Source organism: Phyllostomus discolor, chromosome 8 (genome assembly GCF_004126475.2).
Source record: "Phyllostomus discolor isolate MPI-MPIP mPhyDis1 chromosome 8, mPhyDis1.pri.v3, whole genome shotgun sequence".
Lineage (NCBI taxonomy): Eukaryota > Metazoa > Chordata > Mammalia > Chiroptera > Phyllostomidae > Phyllostomus > Phyllostomus discolor.
Genome location: NC_040910.2, coordinates 95436454 through 95458796, shown reverse-complemented (window position 1 = coordinate 95458796; position 22343 = coordinate 95436454). Strand labels below are relative to the sequence as shown.

The 22343-nt window shown below is 36.0% G+C and overlaps 2 protein-coding genes across 2 annotated transcripts in view; one reads left to right on the top strand and one right to left on the bottom strand.

The window, feature by feature from the left end:
• PPM1E (protein phosphatase, Mg2+/Mn2+ dependent 1E) overlaps positions 1-22343 on the top strand; it is a 123294-nt gene that overhangs the window by 3338 nt on the left and 97613 nt on the right. The window lies entirely within an intron of this gene.
• LOC114502519 (glyceraldehyde-3-phosphate dehydrogenase-like) overlaps positions 5655-22343 on the bottom strand; it is a 70515-nt gene continuing 53826 nt past the window's right edge. The window contains 4 exon segments of the mRNA XM_028519502.2: positions 5655-6235; positions 6238-6339; positions 6342-6728; positions 6731-6847. Coding sequence (XP_028375303.1) covers positions 5856-6235; positions 6238-6339; positions 6342-6728; positions 6731-6847 — 986 coding nt within the window. The 3' untranslated portion in view covers positions 5655-5855.

The window sequence follows — 22343 nt, the reverse complement described above, 5'->3', positions numbered from 1 at the left end:
GTTACCTGAACTATATATTCACCAAGTTGATAGTTGGGATTAATGTAAGAAGAAATTAATACTATGTGTAATGCCAGTTTCATAAGTCTAGTGTGTTTTTTCTGTCAGTATTTTAGAAATGCACAATATGTAACCACTGAATGGACTGAGGTTCTCTGAAGAAAAAATAAAGGTGCTTATTTTCTCAATAGTGTTTTATGAATACACTGGTTGCAAATTTACTTTCAAAAGAATATAGTAAAATTTTTTTCAACATTTTCCTTCTCAGAAGTTTAGAATAAGAACAGCAGATACATTTTTTATCATTCTTCATTTTGGTAAACTCAAAGATCAGGACTAGATTGAGATAAGCAGTTACTTAGGTAAGTAAAGGATCAAGGTTTAAACTGACAAAATAAAGTTATAATTAAGTTTAAAGAGTTTTTTAGAGAAGTATATGGGATAAAGTTTTTTGTTTAGTCTTCAAAATGGGAAATATGTACTTAGATCTTCCTCTGCTGGATAACGACATTTAACGTTTTGAAAGAAAAATAATTAAATATATTCTAATGATGTAATCTTAGGATTTCTAAAATCAGGGAGCCAATCTCCTTGAAAAGGAGGTGGTGAGATATTTTATATCTTTAAAATAATTTGCAACTAAAAAATTTATAACTGATCTTATACCAGATGTGAATGTTGAGGCTACTTGTATAGATTATTACATGGGTTAGTACTGTGTATTTTATATCTCTGAACTATACTGAGGATAAATTTTATTTATTTTAATCCTAAAGAAACAAATAATATCAAGTTTTTACTAGTGGTATGTGTCATTACATTTTTAGAGCAGTGTTTCCTTAGTTATACATTTGTCTGGGTTGGGTTTCTCAAGGGGGAAAGAGAGATCTCAAACAGCCTGGCAAAGTTAAATAATTCCAGAGGGTTTACAGTAGTAATGAGGGTGGGTGTTTAAAAAAGGCTTGGGAAAGAAAATCTTTGATTAGAGACACTAATAATTCAGATATTTGAGCTATGTGAATCATTAATGACTTTTGAGATAGGTCAGAAAACCATTGAACTGTGTCTCACTTTTATATATATAAATTGAAAAATACATGGATGCAAGTTATAATACTCATTTAAAACTACACCATTTTTCATATAATGTTCATTATAAGAAGTAGAGAAAATGACATTAGCAAAAAAGATAAAAGTAAATACCAACCATTCAATGTTAACTGTGCTTTTCAGGTTTTTCTCCTACCTCTCAGGCTGCCACTTACTCTCTGAGTTTTTGATACACTGCCTGTTCCTTTAATATTGGTGTTTGGTCCTTGACCATTCAAATCTGGTTGACTTGTCTGTAGTCAGTATCAATCTGTCCCTTGACTTTGGTAATTGTAGTTATGCTAATGGCTCCTGATTCTAAAGAATCCCTGTTTTGACAGCTAATGGAACAACTAACTCTACCTAGGTGTCTAAAATGGTTCTCAAATTAAACTATCCAAAATAAAATTTTAAAAGATGTTATTAATTTATTTTTAGAGAGAGGAGAAGGGAAGAAGAAAGAGGGAGAGGAACACTGATGTATGAGAGATACATTGATTTGGTCATATCCATCAGTTGCCTCTCACGTGTCCCCAACTGGGGATCTGACCAGCCACCCGGGCATATGCCCTGACCAGGAATCGAACCTATGACCTTTTGGTTCAGAGGCCATCATTCAACCCCCTGAGCCACACCAGCCAGGGCTAAACTGTCCGAAATTGAGTTCAGTCCTCCAACTCCCTCCATCACCCAAACAAACAAAACTAAAACCTGGTTCTCTTTCTGGTGGGTCCATCCCTGATTTCTCCTCCTGTCACTCCTCACATTCAGTTAATTTTGCATTGTAAATCTAAATATGTCCCTCTCCAGTCTCACTGTCATTTTCATCTCTTGCTAGTCTTAACTCTTCTATGACATATTCTCCCCAGTGTAGTCAATGTGATCTTTCTAGAATCTAGATTATGTACCTTGTCTAATTGTATAACTGATACGTTTTTACTGTTTATCTGAAGTTAGCCAAACTTCAAAGTTAAAGACACAGTCTCTCAGACCGCCAAGTCTTCCCAAGACTTCTGACTTCAACTCCAAGGGGTTAGGGTCTTACTACAAAGTTACAGGTAAGAGTCTGTACATGACCACCCTCACTTCTGATGCCATCCAAGAGTTTGGGGGTTTCTTAAAACCACCTTCAGTTTTGGTAATTCATTAGAAAGACTCAGAACTCACTGAAAGCAGTTATACTAATAGACAAGAGTCATTATAGGGAAAATATACAAATTAGAACCAGCCTAAGGAAGAGATGCATGGGATGCAATCTATGAGGTCTCATATGTGAAGCTTCTATTTTACTCAAGGGACATGTTACCCTCTGAGGATCAGTGGTGTAGCATTGCCAGCCAAGGCAGCTCACATGAGCTTGAGTATCCAGAGTTTTCATTGTGACTTGAGTGAGTGCCCATATAGTTGAACTTAATTTTCAGTTTGCCCACTTCCCCTAAGTGAGATGCCACATGACCCAAGGGGCCCCATCATGAATAACAAAGATGCTCCTATTACTTCCTGGGGGTTAGAAGTTACCTGCCTAGAGCCAGGGACAAAGGCCAGACCTTTTTTGGGGCAAGGCCAAATCCTCAATACGTTCTTCACCTGTCTCCCCACTGCCCTCCAGATAAAATTCAAACAAGGCTTTATCATTATTCATCCACACCATCTCACCTCTATACCTCTACTTCAGTTATTTTAGACTACTTCAGTTATTTTAGACTACTAATATGTTAATTTGAATGTGCTGTGTTTACTCTTACCTCTGTGCCTTTGCTTCTAACATACTCTTTTGCTCTAAATACCATGCTCTGCCACCCTTAACCCATACAGTCCAATCTCTTATTCGTTCTTTAGGTCCCTAATTAACATCACTTTTGTTGTTCACCATCTCCATACTGATCATGAGTTAGGTGTCTCTTCCATGTGCCCCTCCAGAATATCCAGTGCTTATTTCTCTTAATTTTTTGCCAACAAATATTTATGTATCTTTTACTAGACCAGTAGACTTCAACATGAGGTGCACCCAAAATAATCCATTGAGGTGAAGGAAGAAAATATTAAAATCTATTTACTTGCATACAAATATGAAATTAAGTACTATTAATATTTTATATATTAATTGAGATTGGCAGTTTGTTTTCTCTGACAACTGATTTCATGTTAAGCACAATAAATGAAGTATTCTGACAAAATGCAAGTTTCACAGCGTAGAGGAGTTAACAGTGGTACCCTCACTCCAATTTTCAGAACATTAAGAAGTATTGGAGTTTACCTGCACTGATTAAATGGGTTTATTGATTATATTGCCTGGTTTTAACAAAATTAACCCTCATGAAATGGACAATTGACTTTAAAAATTCCTGCAAAGAAATCTTTGCTTGAACATATTTATAATGCAAGCAAGCATAAGGGACAACAAAACTAAGAGCCTCTACTTACTTCTCCCATCCTTAGGTACGTTAGCTTTTTAAAAAAAAGACGATGTAATATCATGATAAATCAGCAAAAGTGGATTACTAAGATTTACTGAAATATATTACTGGTGACAGTAGTGTGTATATGCATGGGTGTATATTTATGTACTCTCTGTTGATAGGGTGCTTGGAGCAAGTGTTTGGAGGCAGTTACATTAGGTTATTAGCTACATGTCCGCCATTATATGCCTATGCCAATAATGATAAGCACATATACAACACAATAAATATTTGCTGTTCCAGACACATAGACCAATGGAACAGAGTAGAGAGACCAGAAATAAACCCAAGTCTCTATGGTCAATTAATATTTGACAAAGGGGGCAGAACCATAAAATGGAGTAAAAAATGGCCTCTTCAACAAATGGTGTTGGAAGATATGGACAACTATATGCAAAAAAATGAAACTCAATCACCAGTTTACACCATACACAAAAATAAATTCAAGGTGGATAAAAGACTTAAATATAAGTCATGACACCATAAAAGTCCTAGAGGAAAACATTGACAGGAAATTCTCAGACATTCCATGCAGCAGTATTTTCACCAATATGTCCCTTAGAGCTAGAGACATAAAGGAAAGAATAAACAAATGGGACCTCATCAAATTAAAAAGCTTCTTCATGGCTAAAGAAAACAGCATTAAAATGAAAAGAGAACCAACTATATGGGAAAACATATTTGCCAATGATACCTCGGACAACAGTTTGATCTCCAAAATATCTAAAGAACTCACATGACCCCTCCAGGAAGACAAACAACTCGATTGAAAAATGGGCAAAAGATTTGAACAGACACTTCCAAGGAGGACATACAGAGGGCCCAGAGACATATGAAAAGATGCTGAGCATCACTAGCCATCAGAGAGATGCGAATTAAAACCACAATGAGATACCACTTCACACTGGTGAGAGTGGCCATCATAAACAAATCAACAAACACGTGTTGGAGAGAATGTGGCAAAAAGGGAACCCTAGTGCACTGTTGGGGGGGAATGCCACTGTGGAAAACAGCATGGAATTTCCTCAGAAAACTAAAAATGGAACTGCCTTTTGACCTGGGAGTTCCACTGCTGGGATTATATCCTAAGAACCCTAAAACACCAATCCAAAAGAACCTATGCACCCCAATGTTCATAACAGCACAATTTACAATAGCCAAGTGCTGGAAGCAACCTAAGTGCCCATCAGTAAATGGATGGATCAAACAACTATTCTCATTTACGCAATGGAATACTAGACAGCAGAGAAAGAAGGAGCTCCTACCCTTTGTGACAGCATGGATGGAACTGGAGAGCATTATGCTAAGTGAAATAAGCCAGGTGATGAAAGACAGATACCATATGATCTCACCTTTAAATGGAACCTAATCAACAAAACAAACAAGCAAGCAAATATAACCACAAACATTGAAATTAAGAACAATCTGACAGTAACCAGAGGGCTGGTGGGAGGGCATAATGAGGGGAAGGGGAGAAAGGTTTTCAGGAACAACTATAAAGGACACATAGATAAAACCAAGATGGGGGTGGAAGCAGGGGAGGAAGGTAGGGATGGCTGGGGTGGGGAGGGGGTGGTGGGGGGTAAATGCGGACAACTGTAATTGAACAACAGTAAAATAAAAAAAATTTGCTGTTCCAATGAATGAACTAAAAGATTAAAAAAGATACTGTTCTTACTATCTTAAACTTTTTAAAATGTAGTAAATTTTTATATTCTCACATTTTAAAACTTTTTGTATTAGAAAATTTGTTTTATTATTTTTTAAAATTATTTATTTATTTATTTTTAGAGTGAAGGGAAGGGAGGGAGAAAGAGGAAGAGAAACATCATTGTGTGGTCACCTCCTGTGCACCCCCATCTGAGGACCTGGCCCATAACCCAGGCGTGTGCCCTGACTAGGAATCGAACTGGAGACTACTTGGTTCGCAGGCCAGCACTCAATCCACTGAGCCATGCTAGCCAGGGCTGTATTAGAAAATTTAAAGTATATAAAAAAATAAAATAGTGTACTTATCACCCAGTTTGATCAGTTTATGGCAAATCTTGTTTTCATCTACCCCCACATATCACACTTGACATCCCATTATATTCCATGCAGTTTTTCTTTTGGCTGGGTACAGTGAACTTTATTGATGGTGCATGACAAGGCAGGGCTCCCTAAGCCCCTCCTGTCTTCAGGGGGGTCTAGGATGGAAACTGGAGATCAGGAGATTCTCACTGTGTTGGGGGATTGATTTGGGGCAAGGACTCCCCAGCAACTGGGGGTCTCTCTTCCTGTCACTGGGGCTGATGGTTCAGGGGGCTCTTATTCCTTGGAGGCCATGTGGACCATAAGGTTCACCACCCTGTTGCCATAGCCAAATTTATTGTCATACCAAGAACTGAGCTTGACAAACTGGTCATTGGGGGCAATGCCAGCCCCAGCACTGAAGGTGGAGGAGTGGGGGTCCCTGTTAAAGTCGCCAGAGACAACTTGGTCCTCAGTGTAGCCCAGGATGTCCTTGAGGGGGCCCTCTGATGCCTGTTTCACTACCTTCTTGATGTCATTGTATTTGACAGCTTTCTCCACAGGGTAGGTCAGATCCACAACTGACGCATTGTGGGTGAGGACACAGAAGGCCATGCTAGTGAGCTTCCCATTCAGCTCAGTGATGACCTTGCCCACAGCCTTGGAAGTGCCAGTGAAACAGGGATGATGTTCTGGGCAGCCCCTTGGGTATCACACCACAGCTTGACAGAGGGGCCACCCATGGTTTTATGGGTGGCAGTGATGGCATGGACTGTGGAGTCCCTCCATCGATGCCAAAGTTGTCATGGATGACCTTGGCCAGGGAGGCCAAGCAGTTGGTGCAAGAGGCATTGCTGACAGTCTTCGTGGAGTTGTCATACTCGTCATGGGTCACACCCATCACAAATATGGGTGCATCTGCAGAAGGGGCAGAGGTGATGACCTTTTTGGCTCCACTCTTGAAGTGAGCCCCAGCCTTCTTCATGATGGTGAAGACACCAGTAGACTCTGCAACATATTCAGCACCTGCATCACCCTGTTTGATGTTGGCAGGATCTCGTTCCTGGAAGATGGAGATGGACTTTCCATTGATGACATGCTTCCTGTTCTCAGCCTTCACTGTGCCTTTGAGCTTGCCATGAGTAGAATCATACTGGAACATGTAGACCTCATGTAGTTGAGGTCAGTGAAAGGATCATTGGCGGTGACAACATCCACTTTGCCAGAGTACAAAGCAGCCCTGGTGACCAGGTGCCCAGTATGACCAAATCTGTTCACTCCAGCCTTCACTGTTGTGTCTCAGGGTTGAGGCTGGCACTGTGCATGAAGACATGGCTGTGTGTCAAACAGGAGGAGCAGGGAGCCTCCATGCAATTTTTAAATGAATACTCAGTAATTTAATTACAATTCTGTTGGACATTTTAGGTGTCACCAATTTTTTGTTATCTGAAGAATATTGTGATGGCCATCCTTTGAGCATACCTTTGATTTTTCTTAGAGTATATTTCTTGTGTCAGAACATTTAAAAATATTGACCTATTTAAGACTTTTTTTTAAAAGATTGTAAGACAGACTTTGTTCAAGAGGGACCACTGTGACAGTGGAGAGAGATCAGGCTCAACTCTGAGACTTTTGATATGTAGTTTTAAAATGTCCTCTGATAAGGTTTTACTAGTTTACCCTTTAAGCAGATATGAAAACAATATAGAGTGATTAAGGGACCCAGACTAATTGAGGGCCTCTCATCTTCAACTTGTGGTTTCCAAGTTTGCTTTAGGTATCAACATCCAGCTAGCAAACATAAGAATGGAGAATGATGTGGGAGGTTTTTATGGGCTTTCTTTAGAAGTGGTACAAAAGAAGATTGTAAGAAAGACTTTATTCAAGAGGGACCACTGCAGTGGGGGCTTTGCAGTAGTGGAAAGAGATCAGGCTCAACTCCGAGACTTTTGATATGTAGTTTTAAAATGATCTCCAATAAGGTTTTACTAGTTTACCCTCTAAACAGATATAAACATGTCCACTTTCTGTTCACTTTCTGTTGACTAGAATTCAAGTCATGTGGCACCGTCTATGGCCCACATTTCCTAGCAAATTGAACTAGGAAATGTATTTGCTCTCCTGTAGTTAGTCTACACAATAGAAAATAGAACATTGAACTTTTGTTGATAGCTGTCAGCCTCTGCCCTGCAAATAGTTGCATAGTTTGGACACGTTTGTGTATATATTCATAGATTTCCTGGGTATATACCTGAAAGTGGAATTGTCAGATTGAAGTTATATAAACTTGTATTTTATTACATATTGCCTATTACTTTGCCCAACAGCACTGTGTGAAAGATCTGTTCTCTCCATGTTTTCACTAATCTTAGAACTGCCATACTATTTGTCTTGTGTTTTTACACAGCAGTGTGCTATTAATGTCACTGAACTATGTTGGATAGAGAATGCTTATAGCTGATTGTGATCCTGATTTAGGGTATTTTAGAAGAGGACACTTGTCTGAAAGTCTAGACCAGTGCTGTCTAGTAGGAATATAATTGAGCCACATATATAATTTAAAATTGTCTATTAACCAAATTTTAAAAATTGAAGAGAGAGGTGAATTTAGTTTTAGTAACCTATTTTTTTCACTCAATGTATCCAAATATTATATATCCAAGTATATTCTTAAGTATTTTACATTTTTTATACCAAGTTTTCAAAATCCTGTGTGTATTTTATACTTATATCAATTTGGAATACCACATCTCAAATATTTAGTAGCCGCATGGGGCCAGTGGCTACCATGTTGAGTGGCACAGGTTTAGACTTAATAAAAACTTGAATTCTCTAATACATATCTGACATTTAATTTCAAAGTCATATTTAAATGGATTCTCACATCAGTTACCATGTACATCTTGATTTAGCCTTTGTACATGGTAAAAGCCTATAGCCTTTGGAGGAATAGCAAGCTGAATTTATTTCCCCTAGATTTCTTTCTCTGACTAGAGAATAACCTGATTTAGATTACTGAATATTAATTTCTCATAGTTTATGGGGTAGTAGTTTTTAAAAACATTTTATTTATTTTTAGAAGAGAGGGGAAGGGAGGGAGAAAGAGAGGGAAACATTGATATAAGAGAGAAACATAGATTGGTTGTCTCTTGTGTGTGCCCCAACCAAGGACCAAAGCCTGCAACCCAAGCATGTGCCCTGACTGGAAATCAAACCAGCAACCTTCTGCTTTTCGGGATAGTACCCAACCAACTGAACCACACCTGTCAGGGCATTGTGATGGTAGTTTTTTCGTTGCTGTGTAACATGTTACCATAAACTTAATGGATTAAAACAACACTCATTTATTACAGTTCTGTAGGTCAGCAGTCTAGAAATGTTCAGCTGGGTTTTCTGCTTAAAGTCTCAGGTCAAGGCCAAAGTCAAGGTATATATCAAGCTCTGAACTCTTTCATCTGGAGGATCAGGGGAAGACTCCACTTCCTAGTCCACTTAGGTTAATAGAATCTAGATCCTTGTTGTATGTTTGAGGTCCTTATTTTTTTCTGGCTATCAGGCAGGGGCTGCTTTTCAGTCTCAGAAGCCACCCACATTCATTCTCACATGGCTCTCTCCATCTTTAAACCAGCAATGGCACATCCCAGGTCCTTCTCATGCCTCAAATCTCTCTGGCTTCTCTTTCTGCTAACCAGAGAAAGCTTTCTGCTTTTAGGGGTTCATGGGATTAGATCATATCCACCACAATAATCTTTCTGTCTTAAGATCAACTTGCCATATAATATAACACAACCCATTTTATAGATTTTGGTGATTAGAGTGTGGCATCTTTGGGGGACTGGGACCATTTTAGCAATTCTTCATATCACAGTAGAGAAGCAAGATGGAAGAGTATTTTAATTATTTTATTTAGAGGTCTTTTAATTTTAATTCTACGTGAAAGAAAAATGCTCTCCCACTTTATTTTTGTCTTCACTCTTATTAACCTGGTCCACGCTCCCATCAGCTCTTTGCTGGCTGTAGCAATACACCTGACTGCTATTTCTGGTTCATTTCGCTTCCCTTCAATCACGTTTTCATACAGTAATCATTCGGTCTCACCTTGATCAGCCTCTGCTCTTGCTCAATTACAATGCTTCAGTCACAGTGGTCTTAATTTAGTTCCCAGAACCTGGCATGCTCTGTCCTGTCTCATTTGCCCAAGCAACCTTTCGCCTTCTCTCCCACTGTTCAACTCAACTGTTAGACCTCTCTTTTCTCATAGTTAAGTGTTGTTTTTTTGGTTTCATAACATCCATTACTTTTTCTTTATATCCACTTATCATAATTTATACATCTGTATATATTCATGTGTTAGCTTTTAAATATCTCTTCCCTAGACTGAGGGCAACAGGTAAGGAATTTTTTTCCACCTTTTTATATTTAGCATCTAGTATGGATTTTCTTTATACCCACTTCTCATAATTTATACGTTTATATATATTCATGTGTTAATTTTTAAAAAGATTTTAAAGTTTATTTTATTTTTAGAAAGAGGGGAAGGGAGAGAAAGAAAGGGAGAAAAACATTATTGTGTGGTTGCCTCTCACACACCCCCAACTGGGGATCTGGCCTACAACCCAGGCATGTACCCTGACTGGGAATCGAACTGGTGACCCTTTGGTTTGCAGCCTGGCGCTCAGTTCACTGACCCACACCAGCCAGGGCAACCATGTGTTAGTTTTTAAATGTCTCTTCCCTACATTGAGGGCAACAGATAAGGAATTTTTCCCCCTTTTAATATTTAGCACCCAGTATGGGTCCTGGCATGTAGTGGGTACTCATTAACTATTTGTTGAGTAAATGAATAAATCTTCAACTTTTTCTCTGTCCGGTCTACCCGATTGTTTCCTTTTCAGATTTTTGTAGGACTATTCTCATTGCCTTTTTTTTTTCTTTGTTTTTATTTTCTTCTTCTGCTCTCCTCTGAATGGTAGAGGAGCTTGACTTCCTATTTTATGTTATCGTGTTTATTAACATTTTCAACTACATAGCTACAGAAGTATGTTTGCAGTTCTCATTAGTGATTAATACTCTACAACTTTGTAAATGAACATTTTCATGGGCTTAAGAGTATTCTTATATGAATTCTTTGAGAATATTGTGAACAATATTATGGACAAGTTTGAAGAATAATAATATGTAGAGAGTAATGAGCTAGATAAAAAATTGAGAATAGTCTTAATTCCCTGTGTGTATTTTTCACTTAAGACTTTACCTTCTGGTGTTTAGTTCTGAGGGAGACCAGTCCACTGTTTCCTGTCTTGGTTTAAGTAATCAAAGAAAAAGAACCAAAAAACAAATTTACTGGTTAGTAATATTAAAGGTAATTTTTTTTCTGGTGATGTGATTCCATAATGATTTATAAGATTCTTATAGTTCTTGTCTTTTATAGATTTGAAATATTTGACCTACTTCTACCACAAGGAACAACTTCTGATCTTTGATCCTCATATAATAATTTCTTATCCACATTTTTCTACTTCGTGAATCTAAATACAAAAACTAAAACTAAAATTGTTTTTAAGTCTGTTTTTTGAGAAGTATATTGTGCTACAGCTAATATTCACCTTTGTATTGGAAAAAACCAGCAACAAAAATAAAATGTAATGCTGTTAAGGTGTTATATAGTATTTATAAAATTGTGTTTGAGGTATGTGATATATAAAAGTCTTTCTTGGACTAAAACTCAAGAGGGCAAGAATTGTGTTGTGAGCATATTTACTTTTAGGTTAACAAGTTACATAAATATGAGAGATGACAGTCATTAAATCCGTCTGTTAACTGATTTTGCAGTAGGAATGACCCCTACATTTTGGGATTTGATTTCTGGAAACACTGAATATTTATTAGTTCATATAGTCTTGGTTTAAGGCAGCCTATAAAATGCAATTTCTATTACTTGAAAGAGACTTGTCTTATTATTCATAGTATACTTATATACAGTCAGAGGAACAAAATGTTTTCAACTTTTCAAGGTCATGTGGAAAGTTAGTGGTATATCTAGAAATAATTTTGAGTCTTTTAAAACATTTAAAACTTGCATTTAAATGTCCTTTGTCAGGATATCCTCTAATCTTGGATTGGTAAATAAAATACTTTTCTATAAGACTTAGTTAACTGTGTAAATCTGCAGAGGGTCAGCATTGTCTACACCCGAATAATTGTAGAACTGGCAGTATACTGTTGCTATTACATTTATTAAGCACTTGTTCAGACACTGTTTTATATTTATTACCTCATTTAATCCTTCAATTCTTCACAGAACGTATTTGACATTAGGTTTTTTTCTCCCTTTTTTTTCCTTTTTTGCTCTATCACTCCACCTCCCCAATTCCTTCCCCACCCCACCGAGCTGTCAGCCTGCTCTCTATGAGTCTATTTGCTTGTTAGTTCAGTTTGTTCATTAGATTTCTTGTATGAGTGAAATCATATAGTACTTGTCCTTCTCTGACTGGCTTATTTCACTTAGCATGATATTCCCCAAGTCCATACATGCCATTGCAGAGAGTAAAATTTTTCTTTTTTATGGCAGAGTAGTATTCCATTAGGTAAATGTAGACATTAGGTTCTGTTATTAGCCAGTTTTGCATATGCAAAGCCAAGGCACAGAAAGTTTAAAGACCTTTCTCAAGTTTCCACCCATCAGTGGTGTCACTAGGATGTTGAACCCAGACAGACTTACTTGAGAGGTTGTAGCTATGAAATACATTTTTTTATTTTCATGCTACATTACACACATATTTCTATAGGGAACAATTTCAGTGACTGTTCAATCTAGTTGTTTGATTTTTGACCACTGCTATTGTTTAGTTCTGGCTCTACTACTGTTTGCTTTGACTACTCTAATATCCTCACAACAAATTTGCCTGCCACTAGTCTCTTTTTTTCTCTAATCTAGCCTTACTGGATTTTCTGATACAATCAAATTCACTGCAGTTCTGTAAAGATACCATGTTATTTCTTGCCTCTCTACCTTTTTAGATACAGTTTCTTCTCCATGGAATATACAATTTCCTGGCTAACTGTAACTAACCTCCCTAAGGAGAGAGGATGGTTGGATCTTTATTTTATCTTTCACTCAAAAGGGCCATTTTGCTCAGGTATTACCTATAAATAAAGGGCAGTTTAAGGTTTTTGCACCAAATATTTCTTTCACTCTTGCTTGTAATGAAAGAAAAGGTGAGCAATTAGTGCTGCTTATAAAAAACATGATTTGAAATCTAGAAATTCTTTAAATAATAGACTAAAAAGTAGTTCACAACTTATTGTATAGGTCATAACAATGGTAAACAAACATATCACTGTTTACTCACTAAAGTGCCTGGAGATAATTTTTTTCCATTTCGTGCTTAACGAATCCTGCAACAGATTTTGATTTTTCGACTTCAGTATTAATTATTCAGGTAGCCAAAGGCACCTGTTTTGTATACAGTTTTAATACCTAATGTAGTAGCCATCTACTCAACATAGTGTCTCTTTTGGAAAGAAATCCTTTCTAGTTTTTAAAAATTAAATAAAAAGAAATGTTGTTGCTCAGTTAGTTTGCAGCCTATTAATGTCACGTACTCAGTATATGATTTTTAAAAAAGATTATTATTTATTTTTTAGAGAGGGGAAGGGAGGGAGAGAAACATCACTGTGTGGTTGCCTCTCACACACCCCCTACTGGGGACCTGGCCCGAAACCCAGGTATGTGCCCTGACTAGGAATCAAACTGGCGACCCTTTGATTCACAGGCTGGCTGGCACTCAATCACTGAGCCACACCAGCCAGGGCAGTATGTGATTTTTTTAGAAGCCAGTAAAATGCATACTGGTTATTAATAGGCAGTGGATTATATAAATTAACGTAAAGCAGTGATGGCTTGTATTCTAGAAGTGTAATGGATTATCATCCCACCTCTGGGTTCATATGCTAAAACACAGTTTGGAATCATTATCATTGTAAAATCCTTAATTCTTTTGCATAATGCATTTAAAAGATTTTATTTATTTTTAGGAAGGAAGAAAAAGAGGGAGAGAAACAGCTATGTATGAGAGATACATTGATTGGTTGCCTCTCACATACCCCCAGATGGGGACCTGGGCCACAACCCAGGCATGTGCCCTGACTAGGATTCAAACTGGTGAACTTTTGGTTTGCACACTGCACTCAGTCCACTAAGCCACACCAGCCAGAGTGAATGCATTTAAAAATGGCTCAAAGTAAAGCTTGTACTTTAGAGTCAGAATTCCATTTTATATGTTAAAATACCCAGTTTATGTTAAACATATAATACTAAAGTAAAACTATCCTTGATTATCAAGGAAAGGAGGAGGAAACAGGACAAGTGTTTTATCAGCTTCTAGTATAGATCTGTAAACATAATTTGAAGATTAAAATATATTGACAATCAAATATAAAATGAAAGCATTCTCTCAGAATGAGGCCTTACAAATACTCTTACCTAAACCACCTAATTAAAGATTACAAGGTATAAGTCCATTAAATATTAAATTAGTAATTAGTATATTTTTGTGTTCTTATGTAAGTCAAAATTACCAAACCATGAAACAGTTTCTTCTTATTTTCCCAAGGCATATAAAAGATTTTAATTAAGTTTTGCTATGTAAGAATTTCCTTGCTATTAAAAAGCTGTTTACTTTATTCTGATTTTTCTAAGTGGTTATCTAAGTAAAGATAGTCTTATGTATGGGTTAGTAATTTTGTGGTTAATACCACAAAAAAAATTATAGGTATTCATTTCCTGATGTGTATGTAATCAGTTATGTTCAAACAAGATATTAAGTCATTTGGTGTTTTATAATATGTATAATTAACAGTAAATCCGAAAACCAATCTGAATAAAAACAGTATCCTTTTTTTAAAACTGATGTTAATGGAGTTTTTTTCTTTATTATTCATTTTTTGCCTCATTACAGAAAGTATTTCAAGTGGCAAATTAATTGTACTACAATGGGAGTAATATTTAGTCATCAAAATATCATTAAGTCCCTACCATAAGCCAAGCACTGTGCTAAATGCTCTTAAACAGAAATAAAATAATTGTTCTTTTCCTCAAGAAGTGTGAGGTTTAGAGGAAAAGTCACAGAAGTTAACAAGAAAGTGCAGTACAATGTGAGTATAATAAAAGTTATTATTAAATCTATTATATATAAGGTGATATGCTAAGTAAATAACATGCTGTTATTTTCTGTTTTAAAATCAAGAACTTAATGTGTAGCAACATTAGGTAACTCATCCAAGGTCATATAGTAAGTGGTAGAATTATTACTTGAACTCAGACATGTCTGACTCCAAGCTTGTTATTGTTGCCTCTATATACCTACTGATAAGCATACACAATGATGCAGAGGATTTTATGGGGACAGTGAGGGGGGTGTGCCAATGTAGGCTGTTAGATTCTAGAAGGTGATACTTAAATTGAGTTTAGAAGACTAAATAGGAATTAGTCAAGAGGAGGGGGGAGCTAAAAATCATTCCAACAAAGAGACTACCTGCCATGTGCAAAGTCATGGAAATGAGAGGACATAGACCAATTGGGGGAAGGGAGGGAGGAAGAGAGGGAGAGAAACATCGATGTGTGGTTACCTCTCACGTGGTCCCCACTGGGGACCTAGCCTGCAACCTAGGCATGTGCCCTGACTTGGAATTGAACTGGCAACCTTTTGGTTAGCAGCCTGTGTTGAATCCACTGAGCTACACCAGCCAGGGCTGACATTTTAAAAATTATAAGTCATAGCCCTGGCTGGTGTGGCTCAATGGATTGAGCACTGACCTGTGAACCAACCGGTTGCCGGTTCGATTCCCAGTCAGGGTACATGCCTGGGTTGCGGGCCAGGTCCCTGGTTGGGGGCTTGTGAGAGGCAACCACACATTGATGTTTCTCTCCCTCCCTTTCTCTTCCCCTTCCTGTCGATCTAAAAATAAATAAAATATTTAAAAAAGAATTAGATGATTTAAAAAAAATTATAAATCATAGAAATGTCTTAATGTTAAACAGAATGCCATGTAATCAGAAACAGAAGAGCCTTATGCTTTTTCTTCTGCCCTCTAATATATTTTATTTGGCTTTTAGAACAGTGGTTTTAAGTAGTTAATCTTGCTTTCTCTTTTTTCCTGATTGTTTCTCTCATTAATGCTACCTGATGCCAACCTATGTGGAGATTTTAGAACTGAAGACTACCTAAAATGTTCTCATTTCAGCTATGCTTAAATCCTATTTATTTTCTAAAGATTTATGAAGGGATAAAGATGTTTCTCTGTGTCAGTATCCTCTGTGTGACCTTATCTTTCAGACCATAAATACACTTAAAGTACTAAAACATTCTTTCAAGGACTATCTATAGTAATATCCAGGTTTCTTTAATTAAAATTAGTTGGATGTCAAAAGACTGTTTTAACATGCCATTTTTGGTGTTTCTGATTGCAGTAGATGATCATCTGTAGCATAAAGAAAAAATGTGGAGGCAAATATTCACGTCTTCAGTACTGATTGACTCAAGTGAAAATTCAGTAATTTTAATTTTGGAGGTTGTTGGGATACAACAGATTTTTCTGAAATAAAAAGCTAGATAAATTTCCATGGTAATGATTTAAAAGGTTATATATGAAAGATGTTTAGTAATATATATTCTTTCTGATAAAGGTTACTAAAGTTTTCTCTAGAAAAAGAGTACATTTTTATTAATGTTTCTGTGGCACACATGAATAAGATCCTTGATGTGTGTCATCTCATTTTTAATTCTAGAAATCAGTCATTTTATGTGTCATTAATTGTTTTGTTTTAATAAATAAATACTGAAGATAACTTAACCACTTTAGGCTATGTTTAAATATGTTGGTTGTATTTAAAAACTGTCCCTTCAAAACACTAACTTGTTTAAAGGGTTTAGTTGATTTCTATCAGACTCTGTTATAATTAAGACAGAAGATGAAGCCTAAATTATAGAGGGACTCAGAATGGAAAAGAAAGGAGAGATTTTTACCCTTAGGATAAAGGGCTCCAAAAAGGTGAGGTGGGCTATGGGAATCTTGAATAGGAAGATTATGAGAATGTACAGTTATGTGGCTCTTAATAGCATCATTGAAGAATTTTTATTTTTTTAATGCAGATTTATAATCTAGTATATTGAAAAGCAGTATGAACATTAAATGTATCTGTGGAACTCTTTTTTTTTAAAGATTTTATTTATTTATTTTTAGAGAGGGAAAGGAGGGAGAAAGAGAGAGAGAGAGAGAAACATCAATGTGCGGTTGCTGGGGGCTGTGGCCTGCAACCTAGGCATGTGCCCTGACTGGGAATCGAACCTGCGACACTTTGGTTCGCAGCCTGCGCTCAATCCACTGAGCTGTGCCAGCCAGGGCTTTGTATTTATGGAACTCTTAAAGGAAGGGTCACTGTAATTTTACATGGGAAAAAATATTCCTTGTGCTTTTATTGTTTAAGCTATATTTTAACATTTTGTTCATAGTGGAAAAAGAATGAACACCATTTTTCTATGAACAAAGTATTTTTTTCTGAATTTGACACCAATGTCATACTTACTCTAAATATTTAATTTTTAAAAAGTATGAATTGAAGCCCTGGCTGGTGTGGCTCAGTGGATTGAGTGCCAGCCTGTGAACCAAAAGGTCACTTGTTCGATTCCCAGTTAGGGCACATGCCTGGGTTGTGGCCAGTTCTTCAGTTGGGGGGCATGTGAAAGGCAACCACACAGTGATGTTTCTCTCCCCCTCTTTCTCCCTCCCTTTCCCTCTGTTAATAAATAAATAAAAGTCTTAATAAAAATAAAAATGAAAAGTAGCAAGCTGCTTTAAGAGGCAGAATTTGTATGTATGGTGTTGGAGTAAGGCTCGCTACTACTTTTGTAAGGATGTAATAATAGAGGGTATTAAAGTTCAAAAGACTTTTGAATATATTGGTTTCGCATCTTTTTACATTTATTGGCTGTTTGTATATTTTCCTTGGAGAAATATCTCCAAGGAAAATATTTAATCCTTTACCATTTTTCAATTTTTCACTTGGGTTGTCTTTTATTATTGAGTTATAGGAGTTCTTTATATATTCTGGATATAAGTCCTTTATCAGATATGTGATTTGCAAATATTTTCTCCCATTCTGTGGGTTGTTTTCACTTTCTTGATGGTATCATTTACAGCACGCAAGTTTTAAATTTTTATGTAGTCCAATTTATTTTACTTTTATCACTGACAGCTTTGGTGTCTAACTCAAGGTCACAAGGACTGACTTCTATGTTTTCTCCTAAGAGTTTTATAGTTTTAGCTTTTACATTTAGTTCTATGAACCATTTTGAGTAAATTTTTGTGTGTGGTAGAGGTAGGGGACCAATTTCATTCTTCTGTATGTGTATGGGTACATAGTTGTCCTGGTACCATTTGTTGAAAAGACTATTATTTTTCCCCGTTGAGTTGTCTTATAATTTAAATTTTAAAGGAATATCTTATTTTTAATAAAAATATAAAATTATAGAAGATAGGAAATATAATAATGTATAATTCTACTACTGTTAAACACTTCACTATTTCGTGTATTTTTTTTTCTAGTCACACCTCCAGAAACATAGAAATTTTATAGAGTTTCAGTCATAATACACTAATTATATATATTGCCTTTTCACTTAGTATATGAATGTATGATACACATTTCCCATATTGCTTATAGATTTTCAAATTATTTTTTGTTGCCTAATGTTCCATATGCAGGCTATACATAATATAATCTTTGTGTATTAGCTATTACTCTTCTGTTGAATAATTTTCTTAGATAAATTTCTGGAAGTGTTTCTTCCAAACATATATTGAAAACCAACTAGAGACTAGTTCCATAATTTTGATTTGGAGAATTCTGGGTTATGTGTTGTGGTCATTGTTGGCTCATTTAATACAACAATAGCAGCTGATACCTCTGACTGAGTCAGGCAATGTGCCAAATACTTTGTATAGTTGTATTTAATTTTCTAGTGAATTGTGTTAGATAAGGGATCCAAGGATCAGAAAGTTTTGATAACTGGCCCAAAATTGTACAACTAATATATGGCTAAGATGGTATGTAGAATTGTGTGACTCTAAAACTTCAATGCCTCCCAGATTGAGCATTAAGTTATAATGGCAAAATTTCTGTAGTAGTAGACTATATTAGATTAGCTATTTTGCGCAGAAATTCTTTGAAGATATGACTTGTTAAGAAGTAATGCATTATTGGCTCAAATTTGGTTTTTAAAAAAGAGAATCTAAAAACTGACTTTTCTCTGTAGATTTTTTAAAAAAGAGTTGGCCTCTACAGTGTTTTAAATCTGAATTGGTTGCCAGCATTTTATTTTATTTTTTTAAGACTTTATTTATTTATTTTTAGAGAGGACAAGGGAGGGAGAAAGAGAGGGAGGGAAACATCAGTGTTTGGTTGCTTCTCACGTGCCCCCTACTTGGGACCTGGCCTGCAACCCAGGCATGTACCCTAGACTGGAAATCAAACCGGTGACCCTTCAGTTCACAGGCCAGCACTCAATCCACTGAGCCACTCCAGCCAGGGCTGTAGATTTAATAGTTCATTAGTCTTGGAACCCAGGAACTACTCATTTTAGATTATTCCTATTTGTACAGTATTTGCTATTCCAAAGGGCTTATTTAGGGAGCAACCTAATCACTATAGAAAATATTTCACTTAATGAATAAATGTTGCAATAAAAATGAAAATGGAAAATGAATTAGAAATCTTTAATACTCAAATAAAAATCAGAATTGTTGTGAGTTCTTAAAGATACACATTTTAGTATTTTGGGGAGAATATACACAATAGCTCTTTTGAGCAAGACAGCTAAGTCCTATTAATGTATATTTAATTAATAGTGTTCAGCTGTTAGCTATTTCAATTGCAGAATTATAAAATGTGTTTATAATTTGAAAACATCTACAACTCATAAACATTGCTATAGTCTGAAATATGAAGAGGAAAATCACAATTATAAGAATAAAATGGTGCTTAAAAAGAAACAGTAATTTTGAAGTGCCAGTAGTCTAAAAACGATGGCTTCTGCCGTGTTCAGAGATAGCAGTTTTCTTTCAAGCACGGAAATACCAGTCCTTCATGCAAGCTCTTGCTCCAGGATTCTATTTTCGCAGTCTTTCAGCACATCAAACCTTATAAAGTCTTTCTTTCCTTGATTTTCATCCAAAGAGACTATTTTCTCAAGATCAACAAGGCAACTGGAGCTATTTGTATGCCCTAGACAGAAGAATGAGCCCCTTCAGTCTGATGGAATAGTTCTCTTTCATGAAGCTGTAGCTTCAAGAGGGGTTCATATGTAATTGTGAGAGGAGAAAAGTACATTTACTTAGCAGAAGCTGTCCATTTCAGCAAATGGCAATTCCCTGAATTTGTTTCTTTTTAGAGTTAGTTGATCAGTATTTATGTTCTTAGTAACATTTAAAAGAATGTTCAGTTTGTTTCTGCTCCAATTCCTTGCTGCCGTTGAGGAGGTGGACAGAATAATTTTTCATATTTAAGAATATAATTGCAATAAATGTATTATTTATTACTGGAGAATTTGAAGACTTTAGGCCTAGCCTTCTTTCTTTCTTTGCTTCTCAGTTTGTGGCTACAGTAGCAGGGAGTTAGGGCAAACAAATTGAACATTCTTTTCAAATGCTATTATGAAAGACAAATCTTGTCAACGAAAGAGTTAAGGTGAATTGGCCTTTACATAAAATGACTTTTGATAAATTTACTTTTGGCCAGTGACCCAGAGCTCACCTAACCAGACAGATCAGCTGAATTAATCCTAATAACAAGGTGGCAGGTGTTTCATCTACATTGCATTCACATTTTCAATATCGAAAAATTTCTTAATGACAGACCACAAAAATGATTATTAAATTGAACATAAAATGTACATCTGTTTTGAACTAAAAAATTGCCTAGTGAGAGCAATTAAATGACCTTTTCTGTTCTTTATCGTGATAGACATACAATGTTAGTCTCATACTCCTGGAGCTCAAGCCCATATTTCCAAGAGAACATAGGAAACATGGGCACTTTTCATTTCAGTACACCCAAATCAAGAATCTGCCTCTTCCTCCATCAAATAGCACTTTTTTAGAATTTCTGTTGATTCATAGTCATCTCATTCTTTTCCATCCCCACTTCTATTCAATTATTCCCCAATTTCATTGTCATTTTTTGAAATGTCTCAGATTTTCTTTCTGTTCTTATTGCAGCCACCTTAGTTCAAGTCTTCATTACTCTGCCTTCTAGTTTCTTTCCTGCTTACGTTCTTTTCAATAGTAGTAGGTTAAATTTATACTGCTCTCATCATATGCCCTTTGACTTAATCCCCAAAACTGTAAAAGTCAGTAGCTAACCTTTCTGTCTCAATGTAGGATGTTGTATCAGAAGAATCAGCTATCACTCTGTAGTGCTTTTCTTTTTAACTTGACATCTACCTGCTGTTTGAACAAAAGGCATATTTATTTTTATTCTTTCTACTTAGATGACTTCTAGATATGACCTTCTGCATAGTACTTGTGATCCTAATCTATTGCCTTCTCCTGATGTGACAGACAAGAACCCTGATACCTATTTCAGATACCCAATAAGCATTATAATTTATCTAATCTCATACTCTTAATTTATCAAGTAGTTTCTCAGACTTCAGTTAGATATCCTTAGGATCTTTTCCTTGACTTGTGTCCTCCAACCCCCCACTTCTACTAACCAAGATTGTAGGTGTTCTATACAGCATGCATCACACTATTTTGAAGTAGCCAGGTCTTTTTAAATTGATATGTAATTGACAACATGATAGATATTTGTATATATATTGCAAAATGGCCAACACAATAAATCTGATTAACATCCATCTGCACACATAATTAAAATTTTTTTTCTTGTGATGAGAACTCTTTAAGATCTAGTCTCAACCACTTTAAAATGTACAATACAGTGTATTAGTAGTCATAGTCACCATTCTATATATTACATACCCATGACTTATTTTATAACTGGAAATTTGTACCTTTTGACCCTCTTTACCCATTTTGCCTATACCCCTGCCCCTTGCCTCTGGCAGCCATCAATCTATTTGTGAGTTTGTTTCTTTGTTTTTCAGATTGCATATATAAGTGAGATTATATGTTATTTGTCTGACTTAAATCACTTAGCATAAGGCCTTCAGGATCCATCCATATTGTCACAAATGGCAAGATTTCATTCTTTTTTAGTGGTTGAATAATATTCCACTGTACATGTACCACTTTGTCTTTATCCATTCACGCATCAGTGGACAGTTAAGTTACTACCGCATCTTGACTATTGTAAATCATGTTGCAATAAATATGGGGGTGCAGATAGCTTTTCGAGTAGTGTTTTCTTTCTTTTTTAAAAATTTTATTTCAATTATTGTTTGAGTAGTGTTTTCAATTCATTCAGATAAATATCCGTAAGTTGATTGCTGGATCATATGGTAGATCTGTTCTTAATTTTTTGAGGAACATCTATACTGTTTTCCATAATGGCTGCACCAGTTCACATTCCTACCACCAGTGCACAAAGGTTCCCTTTTCCCCACATCTTTGGCAACTCTTTTTGGTAATAAGCCATTCTAATAGGTGTGAGATGATTGGTGATGTTGAGTACCTTTTCATGTACCTTTTGGCTTTCTATATTTTTTGGAACACTAAGGCTCAGATCTGTATCCTTACCATATTATTTTACATTATTCTTTGTAT